Below are 20986 nucleotides of genomic sequence, written 5' to 3'. Positions count from 1 at the left end.
TATACTTAAAACACTCATCATGAAGTCCAATCAATGTTTTTAGTAAGCTTTCATAAAACTACCCTCAAAGTTACATGTTGCATGCACTCATCCATATATGTCTGCTTCTCTTTTTCCAAGAGACAGCTTCACCTTCTAAGTTTACTTGGATACTTACATATGTTACTATTTCTTCATGCCTCAAATGTCTTTTTCACACATAGTTTCATCCAGCCAACTACTTGCTGACTTTAAAAAGAAAAAACCTTAATAGCATATGAAAGGAAATAAAATTATATCCCTTTTACTACTTTTCTATAAAGACCAATCCTAGCTAATTACACAGCTAACAGAAGTGAATACTTACTAGCTGGACAAGTCACAACTTCTCTGATACTCACTTTTGTTTGTAAAATGAGATAATAATAGTTCCCTCCCTATAGAGTTACAATCATAATTGAATGAAATAATGAATGTAAAACACTTTGCAAAGCTTAAGTCATTATTCATCAAATTATTATTTCTGTTATTATTCATAGAAAGAGTACTGGTCCTAGAGCCAAAGAGCCTAGGTTGAAATTCCATCTCTGTTACTGGAAACAATATTAATGAGTGGCATTTTATATAACACTTTAATGTTACAGTGCGAACCAAGGTCTCCCATTGCATCCTGGGCCATCTCCAGTCATCCTGAGGAATATCAGGTCACTGGATTCAGATGGCTCTGGAGGAGAAGTGAGGCTGGTGACCTGCACAGCCCTCTCTCACTCAAAACAAAGTGAAGTGCAAGTCATGTCATTATTTCTCTGATGGCATGCATGGTCTTCTTTGGCAATGAAGGATGAACACAATAGCAACAACAACAGCTTTATGTTGTGAGGTTGGTGAGATTCACAGAGATTAAATAAATTGCCCAGGATTGAACAGATAAGCTTCAGAGTGGATTTGAACCTGGATTTCGCCTAATTTCAGGTCCAGTACTTATTCCACTCCAAGAAGCTTCCTCTCATGTCACTTTTTGGAGTTCATTTTCCTCATCTGTAAAATGAAAGCATTAATTCCAAATGAATGAATGATATTTCTCTGCTAAATTTAGCAATAGCAAAGATACTTCCATTTTAGACAAGGTTCCTTGGGGAAGTGGTAGTCTTTGGAACCATGTTGTTTCCTTTCTATATCCCAGGCTGAAGCAAATGGCTTTCTCTGAATCTTTGCTTAAATGCTCATTGGAATTTCAAATCATGGGAGATTAGGAGGAAACATAATTGTATACCTATCTGAATTTTGCAGCTTTTAGGAGAGAATAAGATGCATCTGCACTTTTTACCAGTCTTTTCCGTTTTTCATATACCGTTTCTCAATATTATATTTTTACATTAAAGTATCAAAGGGTTAGTATTAGTAGTTCATTCATTAAGCAACCTATAGATAGTTACTGAGCAATTGCTATGTTCATGACCTCACACTCGACACATTTGCATTATTGGTGAGTTAGCAAAAGTGACTGATAAATTAGCATTTTAAATATGGTGTATTTTCACCTGATAGCATACCTAACATGCATCAGAAATGGTCTCCAAAAACTTATATCACAGAATGGACATCCCTGAACTAGGGAGAAAATAATTATCGACAAACAGGTGCTAGAGCTCTCAGAACTGATGTGAATTGGCCTCAACTTTTATTAAGAACTTAGCTCTTTCTTAGGGGTAGGAAGACCAGTACTTCCTCTCTTTCCCATCCACCTAAACCCCTCCCCCCCAACTTTAGCCTCCATATCCTTGACACATTCAGTCTTACAATAAATTCTCTGATGAGAAATGAGAGAATGGTTAATCAATTGGCTGAGCCTGAAGCCACTCATCTAAGGTGGGTGTCAAGCACAGGACAGGGGAAGCTAGTGACAAAATATTTTACAGAAGAGAAAACGGAGTCACAGAGAAGAGTCTAAAATACTTTGCTAGAGCTACTTTTGGGGCTTCAGTGGCTGCATATTCACTATGGCAATAGTGACTTTATTATTTGATCTCTTACTCTCTGTAAAGCTCTACACAGGTCTTTATGTCATTACTATGAGAGATGTGGTTGGATGATAAGAATCCTAGAACATAGATCATTTAGACTCAGAGGTAGTCTGACTCTGCCTCAGATTACTTGGAGCAAATATGAAGCTTTGTGAGACTCTTCACCCACAAAATGGAGATACAGATTGACCTTGCTCTGTCTACCTCACAGAGCTGTTAGGCATTGAATGACGTATATAAATTCACTTTGAAAAGTGTATAATGTTAAAAAATATTAAAATATAATCATATTAGAAATGAGTAGAGATAGGATGCTATTATTTGAAGTGGTTTTACATCCAGATCTGTAAACATGCAGCTCCTTTGACTAGTGTGAACAGTCTGATGGATTTCCACTTGGTTTGACCTTTCAATTTGTGCTACAGGATTGTATGCTCAATTATGTAATAACATGTAAGCATTGCTACATGTCTTGAATCATGTATGTGTTGTCACTTGAGCAATATTATCCTTGTCCTTCCTGATATCTCAATAACAAGTATCTATGCTGTTTTTATACCTCAGTAGGTCTGAGGGCTTCCAATCCAGCTTCATAGACACATGATTTCTAGATTTTAAACGCTATGAGAATAGAGAGCCAGGAAAGTCAGAGGAACTGTGCTCATCTCTGCCACTTCCTGCCTGGGTGATGTTGAATAAATCACTTCCCCTCTCTCAGGCTCAGTTTTCTCATCTGTAGAGTCAGATTAGATGAGCTCTGAGGTCACTCCCAGCTCTAACATTCAGTGATTCTATGGCTCTAAGAAAAATGCATTTAGATAATAGTCTTATCATTTTCAGGTGGGAGTCACTTTTCTTCACAAGTCAAGAACATTTTGAATGCCCCGTTGCCTGCTTCTGCAAGGGTATTCATGGCTTGTGGCAGCTGGCCTGTGTCACAATCTACAGATGGTGAAAGGGTGTGCTTTTTTTCAAAAAATAATAAAGCACTAATCCATTTCTGTCCCAGAGTTATTTCCTGAGATGAGAGCCCTTGAGAGCTCTGGCAACTCCCTCTTTTGAGTTTCCTCCCTGGGCAAAGGGCTTTTCCTCAAGGGATATGTCACTCATATAGAATATAGCTTCAAGAACCCAGCACAGCACGGAATGCACCATATGTTGGGCCTGGGGTTTCCTCCCTCACACTGTCAGTTGGAAAAAGAAAACATATTTCTTCCAAACATTTTTCTAAGTACATTTCCATGAGGAGGAGTGCAGTCTGGCAGGCAGACCAAGGGTCCCTGAGGCCATGAATTGGGCATCAGAATATGACTGCCAGTAAAGACATTTCTTCCAGGAGCACTGGAGAGGAGAAAGGTCACTTTTTGTTGATAGGAGCCTGAGAAAAATTGGACTATTATGATGGATGCATGTCATGTGATTGTAGCTTCTTCTGTAACCCATGCTGACTTAGAGGTCTATGGGTACTTTCTTTGGAGGTCATTATAGGGAGGGTTGAGCAAACTCCACGATGTAGGATGAAAAAAAAAATACTCCATAGTTTTCAAGCCTCTAAAAGATAATTTCTTGTATCACTCCTTTGGATAACTAAAGGTGTAAACTATTTTATGGAAAAGTGGTCAATTGTCATCTGGACAAACTGGGTTAGAAAGTTCATCACACTATTCTCCATGTGCTATAACTGATTTTGCTAATTTCATAGCAAGAGGCAGCTGGTGGTGCAGTGGATAGGGCGCTGGGCTTGGGGTCAAAACACTAGAAGGCAAATCTGGCTTCAGACACTTATCAGCTATAACCTGGACAAGTCACTTAACTCTGCCTCAGTTTCCTCAACTGGGGATAATAATAGTACCTACCTTTCAGGGTTATTATAAAGATCAAATAAGATATTTGGGAGGGGGGAAGGGCTTTGCATAGTGTCTGGCATAAAGTAGATGCTATATAAATGTTCCTTCCCTTCCCCATGACCCAAACAAACAAAGGTAGATCAAATTCTTAGATGTGGCAAAAAGATGATGGGCAAATAATGACTCCCTTACTTTTTATGGCATAGTGGAAAGGATTTTGGATTTAAAGTCAGAAGACCTGGATTTGAATACATTTACTAACTTGGACAAGTGACTGCAGGCAAGTTATTTCCTTAGGTCTATTTGTTTCCTTATTTCTTCACTTGGAGAGGGAAATAGTTGGATTAGATGGTCTGTATATTTCCTTCTAGCTCTGAATCCTCTGATTTTATGATGAAAGCAGAGAATATACTAACTAGAAGGGGTATTTTGAGGTCATAAAATCTCTCCCTGCATCATGAAGCAGGACTAAATTCAGACTATTCAAAAAATTCAGGAAAAGATTATCAAAATCTTCCTTAGCATATCATTCTAATCACTTACTACCATGTAGCAAATTTTTTTAAAAATTGAAATCATAGGAAAATGAAGCTGGTATCAGAGATTCAGTAATAAATTAAAGAAAAAATGTTCTCAAGTTCTCAGGTGATCTCTTCCAATCTACCAAACCTTGTACACCAACATCTTCAGTACTATGAAATATAGGTGTCATATAGAGCAACTGAGTATTCCTCTCAGCTCTATCAATGTAGCACATTTCTTTCAAATTCCTTAACAATTTGGAAACTTTTACTGCTGTTATTTTATTTCAAGATGGCAAGTGGAAAAATCAATTTGATGTGAAAATTTGATCATTGATATCTGAGTTAACAGGTCTGAGTTCAAATTTCAGTCTCGTCACTTACTAGCTATGTGGCATTGGGCACTTTGTAGAAAAGAAAGAAGAGGAGAAAGAAGGGGAAAGGGGTGAGGAGGAGGAGGAGCAACAGAAGGAGGAGGAAGAAGGAGAAAAAGAAAGGATAATTACAAGGAGAAGGATGAAAAGGAGAAAAGGATGAATGAAAGGTGGAGAAAATGTGTGTGTTTGTCCTTTGTTGCTGAAGACCATGCCATCAGAGAAATAATGACTTGCACTTAACTTTGTTTTGAGTGAGGGCTGTGCAGGTCACCAGCCTCACTTCTCCTCCAGAGTAAACTTAATCCAGTGACCAAATATTCATGAGGATGACTGGAGATGACCCAGGATGAGGCAATTGGGGGTAAGGGACTTGCCCAAGGTCACACAGATAGTGAGTGTCAAGTGTCTGAGGTGAGATTTGAACTTAGGTCCTCCTGACTCCTGCACTGGTGCTCTATTCACTGCACCACCTAGCTGCCCCAGTGGAGAAAATAAGAAGGAGAAGAAGGAGCAGAGGGGAAAGGGATGATATTTATTTGTACTTTAAGGTTTTCAAAGTGCTTCATTATTTTCCTTTTCTTGCATTCTTATTAAAAATTTAAATTAATTTTTCAATGAACAAAAATCTGTTTTCTCTCCCTCCCATCTCCCTTGCTCTCACTGAAAAAAAACAGTAAAGAAAGGCAAATCCTTTCAGCAAACAAGCACAGTCAAGCAAAACAAATCTCTGTATTGTCCATTTTTAAGAATTATATGTCCTAATGCACTGAGTCTCTATCAGGAGGTGAGTAGCATGTTTCATCATGAATCCTTTGGAATTGTGATTGATCACTGTTTTGATCAGAGTTCTTAAGTCTTTCAAAGTTATTTGTCATTGCAATATTCTTATTATATAAATTGTCCCCTGGTTCCTCTCAACTCACTATGCCTCAGTTCATGTAAGTCTTTCCAGGTTTCTCTGAAATCATGCTTTTCATCATTTCTTACAGCACAATAGTACTACATATACATATTACATATTACAATAGTGTCACATTCATATATACACCTTAACTTATTCAGTCATTCCCCAATTGATGGGAGTTTCCAGTTCATTCTCACCACAAAGAGCTGCACTAAATATTTTTGTACATGAATTCATTTCCTCTTTCTGTGACCTTCTTGAGAGTATAGACCTAGTAGTGGTTTGCCAAGCACTATATATACTTTACCTCATTTGATCCCTACATCCACCCTATGTGTTAGGTACCGTAAGTACTATTATTTCCATTTGACAGAAAAGTATACTGAGGCTCAGGGAGGTTATCTGACTTGCCCATAGTTGCACAGCTAGTAAATACCAGAGAGGCATTTGAACATGTTTCCCCATTTGTAAAATAAGGATAATATTATTTGTACTTCCTATCTCCCATGAGTGGTGTAAGGATCCCATGATAAAATGAATACAAAATTTTTTAATCTTTCTGTATGCCTGTCAGCTATCATTATCTGTCATCAAATGCAATCAATAATCTTTACATGTTAAAATGAAACATCACAAAAGACGGATTGACATCTGCCAACCAGGTGGCTAATTTGAAAGTTATCAAGGCAGGTCAATAATCATTTATTAAGTGCCTGCTGTGTGCCAGGCAGTATGCTAAGTTCTGGATATTTTAAAAAAAGGCAAAGGATAGTCCCTACCCTCTAGGGGAAGTTCACAGTCTAATGGGTGGAGACAACCATGTGCAAACAAGATAATGTGTAAGATAAATTGGTGATACTTGGCCATATTCAAACAACCATGTACAAATAAAATATATATATATATATATATATATATATATATATATATATATATATATATATATATATATATATACATATGATAAATTGGAGATAACTGATAGAGGAAAGGCATTAGAGGGGATCAGGGAAGGCTTTTTCTAGACTGGTTGAATTTTGGTTGTAACTAATGTTTAGAAAAATGAAACTGAAGGACACTGCATCATCAAAGAAACACTTGTATTCAGTGTATTAGTGAGGCAGGAAAGTAAGCTGATGCATTTTAGAAAGAAATGACAGCAGTGGTTGAAACAAATAAAAAAAAGTTTTCTTATTAATCCTCTGTAAGTTAATTAAATCATGAGAGTACCTCATTCCCTATGCATGACACCTAATCAGATTTTTTTTTAAAAGAAAGAAAACCTCTTAGATAATAGCTGCTCCTTCATATTTTTACCCTCTCTTTTTTCCCCTACAGCAAAAAAAATCTCTAACTCTTCAAACAGGGGTCCCTCTCTGCTTCCCTGCCTTTTCTTTAGACCCCAGCTTGAGTTCTACCTCCTTCCTAGATATACTTCTCTTGTGTATACCAGCTTTAAGGAGTCATTCTTTCCTCCCAACTCTGTCTCACTAGTCTATAGAATTCATTAGGTTCCTTGGGTTACCCTTTTATGTTTGCGTATCCCCAGTAACTAGTGTATTTATTGTGAATTTTAATATATCAGATCTGCCAGTCATCAACGTAGGTACTTCCTCTAACTCACCCATCACTTTAACACAGATTTAGAGATAGCTGATATCTTGCAGGCCATTAAGTCTTATCTCTTCATTTCAAAGAAGTCACCAAAGACCAAAGAAATTAAATGTTTTGGTGAAAGCTTCATAAGAAGGAGAAACCAAATTTGAACACAGCTTCTCTGACTACAAGTGCAGTATTCTTTTCACAATCTCACTTCTCATCCTGTTGGAGAAACTCCCTCCACCAATGCAAACTGGTAACCTGTTTATGACGTATAGTCTGAGATATTGACATGGAAAGTGATTTGTCTTCCCATTTGATAAATGGTCAAAGGATATGAATAGACAATTTTCAGAGGAAGAAATTAAAGCTATCTATAATCATATGAAAAAATGCACTAAATCACTTTTGATTAGAGAGATGAAAATCAAAACAACTCTGAGGTACCACATCACACCTATAAGATTGGCAAACATGACAGAACAGGAAAATGATAAATTTTGGAGAGGATGTGGGAGAGTTGGAACACTAATTCGTTGTTGGTGGAGCTGTGAGCGCATCCAACTATTCTGGAGAGTGGTTTGGAACTATGCCCAAAGGGCTACAAAAATGTGCATATCCTTTGACCCAGCAATATTGCTGCTAGGACTGTATCCCCAAGAGATCATAAAAACGGGAAAGGGTCCCATATGTACAAAAATATTTATAGCAGCACTCTTTGTAGTGGCCAAGAACTGGAAATCAAGGGAATGCCAATCAATGAGGGAATGACTGAATAAATTATGGTATGTGAATGTAATGGAGTACTATTGCATCATAAGAAATGATGAACAAGAAGACTTCAGAGAGGCCTGGAAGGACTTATATGACCTGATGTTGAGTGAAAGGAGCAGAACCAGGAGAACTTTGTGCACAGCAACGACCACAGTGTGCAAGAGGATTTTCTGGTAGACTTGGAACTTTGTAATAATGCAAGAACTTAAAAAAAAAAAAAAATTCCCAATGGTTTTCTAAGGCAAAACGCCTTCCACACTCAGAGAAAGAACTATGGAATTTATTTGCAGAATGTAGCAGATCTTGTTTGTATATGTGTGCGTGTGTGTGTGTGTGTATTATGTTTTGATTTGTTATATGATTTCTTCCATTTATTTTAGTTCGTCTATACAGCATTACTATAGTGAAAACGTATTCAATAGGAAAGTATATGTAGATCATATATAGAATTGTATGGCGTCTTGGGGAGGGAGGGGGGTGGTGGTGTGGTAGGTGGGGGGTAAAAATATAAGCTTTTTGGTAGCGATTGTAGAACATTTAAAAATAAATACATACATACATACACATATATTCATACATAAATAAATAAAAAGAAAGTGTGTTCCTGATTCCAAGACTGGCATTCTACACATTACGTTGAACCATTCGGTCTCTCACATGAAACCTCTTCCTGGGATCTCACTAAGGGAACCCCACTGACCTTGCACATGAAAGGCACTTTATAAATGATAACTAAACTAAATGGAATTGAAAACTTTCCCTCTCCAAATGGTCTGAGTATTCTTGGAAGACAGAGACTCTATTTTCTATCTTTTTGTGTACCCAGCACCCAGGATAGTGCCTTGCATTTAGCAAATGCTCGGTAAATGTTTATTGATAATAAAAATGTAGTATCATATAGGATGAAAGTCTATGGACTCAGACTCCATTAGGTAGCTATGAGAAGCCTAGGAACTGCAGTAGATACAGCACTAGACCTGGATTCAGGAAGACCTGAGTTTAAATGTGACTTCAGATACTTAGTGAATGTGTGACCCCTGGTAAGTCATTTAACTTCTATCTGCCTCAGTTTCCTCAAATGTAAAATATTATTATGAGGATCCAATGAGATGATATTTGTAAACCACTAAGCACTGTGTCTGCTACCTCGTAGGCACTTAACAAATATTTATTCCCCTTTGAGTTCATTGTGGCTAAGTTTCTAAATAACTCTGGCCCTCAGTTTCCTCATATGTAAAATGAAAGGACTTAAACCTAGGTGATCTCTACCATCCTTTCAGTGTTGAACATTAAGAACTGAAGGTGAGAGTTCTCCCCAAAAAAACATCAAAAAAAAGAGAGCTCCCAGTTCACACATCTCTAAGTGCATGTTCTCTCCCATGCAGGGCTTGCCAAGATGATGAGTTACTATGTGGATTCAACAGCCAGCAACCCTGCCTCCTACTCCGTGGCTGCTCGTCCTGGAGGACTGGTAAGTTGTATTCTCTTCCTTCCTCTCATTTTCCATCAGGGCCCAGAGACTCCCTTTTATAGATTTCAACTCTTTTTACTCTCTTTGAATAGAGAGGCCAGAAACTGACCTGCCTAATCATTTTAATTCACCACTGCAATATCCTTAACAAGAAAACCCCACGGAAAATAAACTCCACAGGGTCACGAAGAGTCAGACATGACTGAACGTCTCAGCCACAACAATTATTTAAACCTAAACTCGATTGTCAATGAAGTGAGTTCAGAAATTCCTTTTAGAAGCAGCACAGTGGATAGGGGATGGGACCTGCAGTCAGGAAGACCTGAGTTCAAATGTGGCCTCAGGTTCTTATCAGTTATGTGACGTAGGGCAAGTCATTTAGCCTTTGTCTGCCTCAGTTTCCTCATCTGTAAAATGAGGGTAATAATAGCATCTAACTCCCAGGGTTGTTGTGAGAATAAAATGAAATAAACGATATTTGTGAAATGCTTTGTAAACTTTAAGGCACTATGTAAATGCTAGTTAACTCTCATTAGTTTGGAATAGTTAAGATGTAGTACTTGTCTTTCCTTGGATAAATGCACAAAATAAAAACCCTAGACTCTGATTTCTGCTTCAGAGGACCCCAGAATGTGTTTTACAGAATTTGCTCTAAACACATTTTCCTGTGGACAGTTAGTGTCTTCTGATCAGTTGAACCTGGGTTGGTTTTTCAGGGGTTGGTTGCTTAAATCCTAAACCTTCAGATATCCATGACATTTTAAAATTAGCGAATCTAAGTAGAGAAAGATTTTCTTTTTTTTAATTGCTAGTCTCTTTATTTTCTCCACTTGATAGTATTTTATTTTTTTCCAATTACATCTAAAGATAGTTTTCAACCTTCACTTTTATAAGATTTTGAGTTTCAAATCTTTTTCTCCTCCCCTTTCTTCCCTCCCGCCCCTGCCCAAGATGGCAAGCAATCTGATATAGACTATGCATGTACAATCATATTAAACACATTTTCACATTAATCATGTTGTGAAAGAATCAGAACAAAAAGGGAAAACCAGGACAAAGAAAAAAAGAGAAAACTTGATAGTTTGATCTTCATTCAGACTGTATTGTTCTTTGTCTGGATGTGGATAGCATCTTCTGTCATAAGTCTTTTGGAATTGTCTGAGAAGAGCTAAGTCTATCACAGATGGTCATTTCACAATGTTACAGTTACTGTGTACAATGTTTAGAGAAAGATTTTCTGGGAAAAGCTCTAGATTCCTGGAATGATAGGAATGCTGAAACAGACAATGAAAACTTTTAGTATTACACCCCCTATTTACAGGTAGAACCTAAGCCATTGGCATGCAAATTGTCTGGGATGTTGTTGAGAGAATTCATGCATCTGACCTAGGACTGAACTATAAAGACCTTTTCAGACCTGAGGATTTTTGCTTCATTGATTATACACACCAGTCAGTCAATCAACAAGTATTTATTAAACATTTACTATGTGCCAGGCACTGTGTTAAACATCGGGGATACAAAGCAAGGTAAAAGACTGTCCCTGCTCTCAAGGAGCTCACAATCTGAGGAGGGAGACAACGTACAAACAACTTTGTACAGTCAATATATACACAGGATAAATGAGAGATTATCAACACAAAGAAAACACTGGCATTACCAGGGATGGGGAGAAGCTCTTGTAGAAGGGGGGATTTTAGCTGGGACTTGAAGGAAGCAAGGGAAACCAAAAGTAGAAATGAGGAGGGAGAATTCTAGGCATGGGAGACAGCTAGCGAAAATTCCCAGAGTCTGAGGGACTAAGTTAGTTTGACTATTATGAATACCCAAATTAACTTCAAAGCACTTATGAAGGAAGACATTATTTACATCCAGAGAAGGAACTGATAAACAGAAGTGTGTATAGAATGATTTTTACACACACACACACACACACTCACACTCACACTCACACACATATTTGTGCCTAATAATAGCTATCTGGGAGGGTAAGAAAGGGGGGAAGGGAAAAAGGAAACAAAAAAATTTGGATGATAATTTTATTATACATTTAAAAGGAATAACAAGTTGTACGTAATAGATTTGCAGTTTCATGTGCAATCACCTTTTAAAAAAATTAAACTGTTTTGGAAATACTTGTTTTAATCCACAAATTTAAAATTAAATAAATAGAAATTTTTAAAAAAGAAAGAAAATGCCCAGAGTCTGGAGATATTGCCACAGATATGCATGTATCTCTTACAAAGCTCTCCAAGAGAGGTTCCGTAGAGGTTTCCTCTATCTGTTACATTTTATTCTAGTAAATTATTCCTTACATCTAATCTAAATCAAATCTCTCATTTATAGATTCAGAGATGAAAGTTTTTATTGGTGGATTCTTCAACTTCCTCTGGAATTAAAAAGGCAGAATTTATTTATTTATTTTTTACAAATGAATCAAATCTCTTGCTTTTACCTTAGCACTGGATACTATTTTGGGATTTTTGACAACAGAACTCTTAAGTAAATCCTTGACTCCTAGAGTCATCTACACTTAAGGATCAAAAGTATAACATATTTGTTTTTGGTGGCAGAAGCAGGAGAGAATTGTGGATCAAAAGCTGTTCTAAGTTCAAGGGGAAGGATGCATTTAGGGAGGGTTAATAAATCGCTTCTCACTGGTTGTTCTGCAACTTTTTCTCCCACCTTCCCAAAGCTGTTCCTGTTCTCACACAGACACCACTCACCCCCTAAACAAATTAAAACAGTTGTGTCATACCTTTGATCAGAAAAGTGTCAAAATAAACTCAACCAAGAATTCATTCAAGTTGGCTTAATAGAAGGTTGCAAAGGGACTTTTAGATAGGTAAGGTCACTCTGTGAACCTCAAGGAAATTACCAGGAAAAAACTAATTCTGCTTTTTGTAGAAATTATCTTCTAGGGGGAATGGGGGAAGTTATTCTTAATGGGGGAAGGGTTCTTAAGGATGTAAGTATAGAGATGTAGTAAATAAATATATAATTGTGTTTTCATTGCCAAATTCAACAAAAAATTTGTAGAATATATTCCTAATAGGTCATGTCTTCATCAGAACAGCAACCCAATTAAATAAGAGCTAGATCTTCACTTTCAAAATATATCACTGGGATCTGTATGTTGCTTTGCTTCATTTTGTACACTGAGGTCAAGAAGTGCTACTTCCAAGTATGTCAAAACTAAAGTAACATTTTACACCTAGCATATTCAGATCCAGTACCAAGGCTACAAGAAACAGATCTATGTAATGCATTTAAAAATCATATCAATCCATTTGTTAATATTGAATGTAGGGAACTATCATTTCTTGAATGCATTGACTCTTCTGTATACCAATATACACACAGATTTGAGAATGTATAAGTTTTGATCTGTTTTTCCCTGTCCTTTTCATTCAAATAAAGCTATTGGAGTGAAAAAAAGAAAATTAGATAAGAGATCCTGACCAACATAAGCCATTTTGTTTTCTTTAGAATAATTCAAATTTCTAGTGGTTTAGAGAAAAAGATTAGGTATTAGAAGCAAGGCCTCTCCTAATTATAACATTCTCTGACTATCTTGAAATGTATTTCCATACTTCCATTCATTCAATCTTTCATTGGACCTCAGTTTCTCCATCACTGAAACATCTTAGTCAATTCTTTACCACCACAAAGGATGCAGAATGTTTAGAAAAACTGAGTAAGGTCTATCTATTTCTTTATTCTGACTCACTCTGGAAAACATTCACCTAGTGTGAGCTCAAGTTCAATAAACCAGCACCATCAAAATAGATAACCTCTAACTTTAGGCTTAGAAGGAATAAACATTCAAATGATTTATAACTTGGGGATGAGATATAAACTCAGGGGCATTAGCATTAGTCAGTTGGTTAAGAGGGATAATTGAAAGCAAAGCTCACAATCTCAATTTCAAATCCAGGGTTTCATGGAAGGGTCTCCCAAGACTTTCTCCACTTTCCTTGGACCTGCAGAGAAAACTGTAAAGCCCATAAACTTTGCCTTCTCGCATTTTGTAGGGGTTGAAATCTGGAATTCAAATGCTAATACTTAATGAAGTGAACTCAGCTAGTGTGACTTTGACTCTGACATCATAACACCAATAATAATGATGGTGAAAATAAGTGTTTATATCTGTACCCCATCGAAAAAGAGTAGAATGAGACAATTATAATTGCATTTTCTACCCTTGGTAAATAGATGACAAACCTCCATACCATCAATACAGACCCCAAAACGTTCTTGAAAATGTAACAAATAAGCATATTGGAACTGGAGTTTTATCACAGATTGTACAGTTCCCCACTTGGATATAACATTGGCCGATAAAAATTTAAGAAGAACAGTATTCTTAATAGATGGCATCATGCTAGATGCTCAGAACTCCCAGACTATGTAGAATGAGAGTCTCAAAATATACAGATCAAATGGGAGGAATCAAAGTCATATATAAACAGGATGGCATAGATATCATTCCCATCATCCTGTCTGCTATTGTTGCTGTCCTGAAAATACTTTCAACAAACCTGGAGAAGATAAACTTACATCCCAATATTTTTATTCATCTACAAAAAAAAAAAAAAGGAATCATTTCATCCAACGTAAACCATAAAAGAACCACAGGAGGATAATAACTTGTTAGCTAGACCTTTGGCATATAGATGGAGGATAATGACAACAGCTAAAACAAAGACATTTATATAGCTTTTTTAAGGTTTACAAAGCACTTTACGAACAATATCACATTTGATCTGGCTCTGATTCCTTGGAGGGACAGGTTATCTGCCCTTGTAGTTTGAGACAGGTATATCATTGGTGGGGAGGTATAGAAAAAAGAATGGAATGGAGGTTAGATTATTTACATTGATAGAATGGGAAATATATATTTGTTATTTCTGAATACATACTTTCATAGAAAAGCAATAGACATGTAGTTTTATGTTCATTTCAAACTCTTTACTCTCTGGCTCTAGCCATTCTTTTTTTAAAAAATGAAATTAAAATTTCCTATTAGCAAACATTTATTTTCTCTCCCTCTTCTCTCCTCTCTCCAACTGAAAAGGAAAAAAAATAAAATCTTCTAACACATATATGTAGTTAAGCAAGAAATTTGCTTTTATGCATCTGGCAGAGATTGACCTATAAAGACCCTTTCACAGCTGAGGATTTTTGCTCCACTGATTTTACACACTAGTCAGTTAGTCAACAAAGTTTTTTTAATTTTATATATACATGTTTATTTATATTTCTATTAAGCATTTACTACGTACCAGGCACTGTGTTAAACGTTGGGGATTGTTGTTGTTGTGTTCATCCTTCATTGCCAAAGAAGACCATGCTATCAGAGAAATGATGACATGTCTTGCACTTGACTTTGTTTGAAGTGAAGTAGGGCTGTGCAAGGAAAGGTAAAAGACAGTCCCTGCTCTCAAGGAGCTCACAGGCTGTATGACAACATACAAACAACTCTATATGACCAGAGGGTAAATGGGACATTATCCACAGAGGGAAAGCACTGACATTAACAGGGATGGGCAGAAGTAGAAGATGGGATTTTACCTGGGCAGGAAGCCAGGGCATCCAAAAGATAGAGATGAGAAGGGAGAATTCTAGGAATGGAAAACAGCTGGTGAAAATGCCTGGCATCAGGAGATGTTGCCATAGACATGCTATAGACACCTCTCACAAAGCTCCCCAGGAAAGGTCCTATAATCACCCTTTATCTTATTATTAAGGTCAATTCCTTCATTGACCATTTGAAAAAAAAAAAGATGTTTCATTCTGCATCTTTAATCCATCATCTCTCTTTCAGGAGATAGGTAACCTACTTTATCAACAATCTTCAGGAGTCATGACTGGTTACTGTGTTGATCAGAGTTCTTAAGTCTTTCAGAGTTATTTGTCTTTACAGTTGTTATTGTACAAACAATTTTCTTAATTCTGCTCACTTCACTCTACATCAGTTCATACAACTCTTCCCAGTTTTCCCTGAAATTGTCCCTTTCATCATTTCTTAGAGAACATCAGTATTCCATTACCTTCATACACCATAATTTATTCAGCTACTCCCCAGTTGATGGGTGCCCTTAGTTTCAAGGTCTTTACCATTACAAAAAGAGCTGCTATAAATATATTTGTACATGCATATGCTTTTCCTCTTTGATCTCTATGTATAATCCTAGTGGAGGTACCACTTACTCAAAGGGTTGCCAATTTTAATGATTTTTTGGGCATAGTTTTAAACTTCTTTCCAGAATGGCTATACCAGTGAATGTACAGCTCCACCAATAGTTCAGTAATGTATCTGTTTTACTGTAGCTCATGTAACACTTGCCATTGTCTTTTTCTGTCATCTTTCCCCATCTGATTGATGTGAGGTAGAGTCTCAAAGTTGCTTTAATCTGCATTTCTCTAATTATTTATTAGTAATTTGGAACTTTTATTTTCATATGACTGTTGATACCTTAGATTTCTTCCTTTGAGAACTGCCTTTTCATATCTTTTGGCCAGTTATCAATTAACGGATGGCTCTTTCTCTTGTACATTTGAACTGATACCTTATATATCTTGAAAATCAGACCTCTAATGGAGAAACTTACTGCAAAGATGTCCTCCCCCACAGTTACCCATTTCCCTTCTAATCTTAGCTGCATTAATTTTGTTTGTGTAAAAGCCAAAATGTTAGATAATCAAAATTTCCCATTTTATCTTCTGGGATTTTCTTTAACTTATTTTGTTCATGAACTCTTTCTCTATCCCTTGATTTAAAAGAAAATTTCTTCCTTTTTTAAAGAGTACCTACCATGTGTCAGGCACTATGCTATATATTTTACAAATTTGATAGAATTTGGTGTTCACAACAACTCTGGGAGGTAGGTGATGTTACTGTCCCCCTTTTACAGATGAGAAAACTGAGACAAACAGAGGTTAAGTGACTTATTTAAGGTCAGACAGCTAGTAAGTGTCTGAGGCTGGATTTTAACTCAGATTTTGTTGATTTTAGACCCATTATGCTACTTAGCTGCCTTCATGAAAGATGATTGATTGATTGAGGCTCAACCTATGAGTAAGGGAAATATGGGTTCAAGTGTTGCCTCTGTTACATATTAACCAAAAGATCATAGTCAAGTAGCCTAGCCCCCAGTGTCCCAAGCAGTTTTCTGACACTATACCTTACAAAATAGCTGCTAATCTGCCTTGGTAGAGGGATCTCCCATTCTAAAACACTTCCCCCATTAATGAAATCAGATGTTCATTTGTAATAAGGATCCATAAGAATGAAAGTGTTCAGAGGGACCAAATTGTAATAATGTTCAACATTCTAAGTTAGGATTTATGAAGCCTAAACTCCCCAATTTTCTGTATCTCAGTTTAAGCCTTTGTGAATCAGAGGTAACATTAGCTTTTCTTGATGTATGTAAAATTCACACACATTAATAGGAAGCATAGTCTATTATTATCTTACAGCAATGCTTAAAATGATCTTAATGACGTTATTTGAAATGCATAGTAGAGGCAGGTAACCACCTTCATTGTATAGAGTAGTACAGTAGCTATCTCAGGGTCACTCTGTCAAAAGCAGGACTTATTTTTTCCTCTGGCAAGGCCAGTGTCCCTGGGAGACTGTTTAGAGCAAAGTGATGTCATGGCGGGGGAGGAGGAGAAAGAGGGTGGAAGTCATTTGGTCATTGTGGAGGCCAGAGCTGTACTTTTCAGGTACTTATATGGCCTTCTGTTAGGAATCCTTTTATCCAATGGGAGGAAGCTCCTCTTCCTGTTATGCTACCCCAGCAAACATACTTAGTCTTTGAAAGTCCCTCTGAGTCCCCCATTCATCCTCTGGTGTGTCATTTTCTCCCTCATATCACCTGGACTTGTTGAGCATAAATTTTTCTTCCTGAGGGCAGGAGTGGGAGGTAGGAGGGGAAAAGTAGGAGTTTAGTTTTAACCTATATTCAAGTCCTTGTCTCTCACTTTAGGTGGGAGGATGTAGGGGGAAAGCCACGGAAATTAGCCATCTTTGTGTCATGTCAACTTTAGGAAGCACCTTGAACTACTCTGAGGGAAAAAATAAAGATAGCATTGCCTCTTTGAGGCCTAGGCTTGTTCAGGGAGCACAGACTAGTTGTCCAGAGTGCGAGGAGATTTAATTCTGATTTCTCTGGTGAGATGGGGTGGAGGGAAGGAGTGGGAGACAGGGTTGAATTACCTCTGACCAAAAGGATGAGCAAATTTTCTGACATTAGGTCATGAGCAGAGTTTCTTACAAAAGGAATTAGGGGTTTGTTGACACCACTAGGGGGACAGGCTTGGGGTGGGAAAGAGATAGAGTTTAGCCATTTAAGTTTTCACTTCTCTTCTGCCTTACTCCAGCTACCTTGTTGAGCCCTGAAGTAATACTTATGCACATTTGGGGAAGGTCTTATCCTGTGGTCATTTTGTATTTCTTTGTTGACCTTTGCAGACCACTGTCCTCCCCACTCCTTGGTAGGGAGGGTAAGGGTCGCTTGAACCTACCTTTTCTCTGTTTGACATCCTTCTTTGATTCTCTCAGGACACTATTTAATCACCCTTATGCACATAATTATAAACTGACTTGTTGCATTATCATTATCTGCCTGTGTCCCTCATCCTCTCTACTAAAATTATGAACTCTCTGAGGGTATGTATTGTACCACTTGTATCTGTAGGACCTATTATTAGCACAGAGCTTGGCAGTGAGTAGGTAGTTAATAAACATAAAATGGGACTTGTTCAATTTTGCCTCAGGTATCCTACCAAGCCAGTCAGCTTATCCTCTGGTCTAATGGCCCTTTCCTCTATGTCCCTTAAACTCTGAACTTTGATCTTCCTTTATGTTGGTCACCCATGCCCATGTCCTCCTCATAGTTTTTGGATTATGCTAGGTGGCTTTTTGGAGAAGGTTGGGAATTTCCACTCAGAAAAGAGTATTCAGCAGAATCATCTAGAGTTACCAGAAGTTAAGGATAAGTATGATCTCATTCAAAAACCCACTTGCTTCCTCACGTTCAGCCACCAGAAACTAACTCCTTGCAACCAAGATCAAAGTTCCCTTGCCATAGGCCAGTAGTTTACAACCCCATTGTGTAAACAGACCTGGTTCTCTTATCTTGAGTAATTACCCTTTAATTGGGCCTCCTTGGGAGCAACCCCCCACTTGCCCACTGCTCTGGTTGTCCACGTAGCCTTCACCTCTCTTCTCTACCATTACATGTGTTAGTTTTTGGAAGTGCTTACATAGAAATAGGGCCTCTCCCCTTTGTAGGACTTTCACTCAGAAGGCCTGGTTTGTTTTTCTTTAACAACAGTGGTTAGACCTAATAGGCTTTCCTTTAGTATGAGAATCCTGAAGGAGAACTGGTAAGCAATCTGGGATCTGTGACATGGAGACATGGGAGAAATTCAGATTACAAATGCTGCCAAACAGAAGTATTTCTGGCGTTTTGGTTAGAAGTGGCCACTAATAAAGAAGACTTTGCTAGAAGTGATGTTTGGGTTGGAACATGAGATAAAGAGATTAAACTCTACAAAAAAAAATAAAGCCTCCATTCTCAGAGCTGAGAGAAGTGAGTGAACATGTGTATGGGAGTACTTTCACCCTCTGTAGAGGTATTCTCCCTCAGGTCCTCTCCATACATTGAATATTTGGGAAATGAAGGTGATATAAGAACAAAAGAGAAACAGGGTTTAAAAAAATGCAATGTAATACAGTCTAGGGGAATGTATCTTTTCAAATGATTCAGTATCTGAAACTGATATGATTTTATCGGTGAACTTGATATTAAAGAGGAGTTGGAGCTCTACCCTCAAGGTGATGGAGCCTTTTCATCTGTCTTGTCTCCCCCGTTAAGATATGAGCTTTTTAAGAGTGGGTACTGTTTTGCTTTTCTATTTACTTCCCCAGGGATAGACACAGTGCTTTACACACAGTAAGCACTTAACAAATTCTTCATTTATTTATTCCTTTCCGGTCCTCAGAACTATTGGATTTCTCAGACAAATGTCCTTTTTCTGTGATTTTCAGTCAGTAAAAGTCCACATAAAGAGGGGACAGTCCCTTGTAAGTATATTCTAAATTTGTTGTTTTGTCAGTCATGCATTCTATATAGTGCTTACCTTACTGCCTTATAGTTTCCTAAATGGTCTTCATGCACCTGGTCTATCTCATCTCCAATTGATCATTCAGACCATTTTCCAGTGTAATTTCTGACTACCTCATTTCTCTACTTAAAAATCTTCAGTGTCTCCCCTTGCCTATTAAATAAAGTATATGCTCCCAGTCCTGGCATTGAAAACCCATCACAATCTGGCTCCAACATATGTTTCTGTCTCATATTACTGCCTTCCATCTTTAGGCCCATTTTTATACCATCTGCCATGGCTGGTATAGACTCTCTTCCCTCTCCTCTCTCCCCACCTCTGACTGCTGAAGTCCCTTTCTGCCTTCAAAGCCCAATTCAGTTGCCACCCTAACCATGAAGCATCCCCATTGCAGCTGAACATGATTGCTTTCTCCTCAAATTTCTCATGGCATGTTTTCTGGATCTTTCCTTTGCCTTTCATGGAATCATAAAAAGTTAGAGCTCTGATTGATGGATCAGGGAGGTCATGTTGTAGACCAACTTTCTTATTTTGCCAGTGAGGAAGCTTATCATACTGTCAGTTATATCAATGATTATTTGTATACATGTTTTATCCTCCTTCTATTAGTTTGTAAGCTCCTTGAAAGCAGTATCTATTTGAGCTCTCTTAGTATGCATGTAAAAGATTTGAACCGAATAGTTTTTTTATGATAAATCTTTAACAATAACCAACTTTTAATTGACATATTTACTGTATGAATTACTCTTTCTCCAGATATGTAACATTGTCCTAATTCCAAATGACAGAATTCTGGGAATTGAAGATACTTAGAATTCCTTCACTCAGATTCTTATGAATTCTTTCAGAACTGTACCCACAATCTTGTGTCATTCTCTTCATTCTCCTTTATGGGGTGAATCAGAGACTACCCTAGAACCCAATTATGCCACTCACTGCCTGAGAGACTTCGATTTCACATCAAATGAGGGACTTCACTGTGATCCTGGTTACCAGACACTGCCATTTAGCATAGACTTCAAGCCAAGATCAGTCTCAGGGAGACAGTGTCAAAGTCAGGCACCCAGGAGTTGTGGCCTGATCTTTAACAAACAGCCTTTCTCACCTTGCAGTCCTTTCAGCAGATCACTGATAGGAGCCTAATTTTCAGCTGAGTCTTGATTCCCAAGAGCGGCCTCTGATGTTATCATCTGAAAAGCCATCCAGACTGCCTGGATTGCATCACCTCTAAGTTTTGCATGTTACTAGTGGGGAAAGAAGCTATCCCCTTGGCCAAAGCTCAGCTGCCAGCCATATGAAAAGTGTGGCACAGGTCTATGCTAGGAGTGGAATTGCCTCCTCTGGAACTTTCTC

At 37.7% G+C, this 20986-nt stretch overlaps 1 protein-coding gene across 1 annotated transcript in view; it reads left to right on the top strand.

Annotated features, from left to right (window-relative positions):
* ETS1 (ETS proto-oncogene 1, transcription factor) overlaps positions 1-20986 on the top strand; it is a 189897-nt gene that overhangs the window by 10577 nt on the left and 158334 nt on the right. Inside the window, exon 2 of the mRNA XM_072611552.1 lies at positions 9411-9496. Coding sequence (XP_072467653.1) covers positions 9422-9496 — 75 coding nt within the window. The 5' untranslated portion in view covers positions 9411-9421. The remainder of the gene's footprint in view (positions 1-9410; positions 9497-20986) is intronic.

The sequence above is a fragment of the Notamacropus eugenii genome, chromosome 5 (genome assembly GCF_028372415.1).
Source record: "Notamacropus eugenii isolate mMacEug1 chromosome 5, mMacEug1.pri_v2, whole genome shotgun sequence".
Lineage (NCBI taxonomy): Eukaryota > Metazoa > Chordata > Mammalia > Diprotodontia > Macropodidae > Notamacropus > Notamacropus eugenii.
This window is presented reverse-complemented; position numbering and strand designations above follow the sequence as displayed.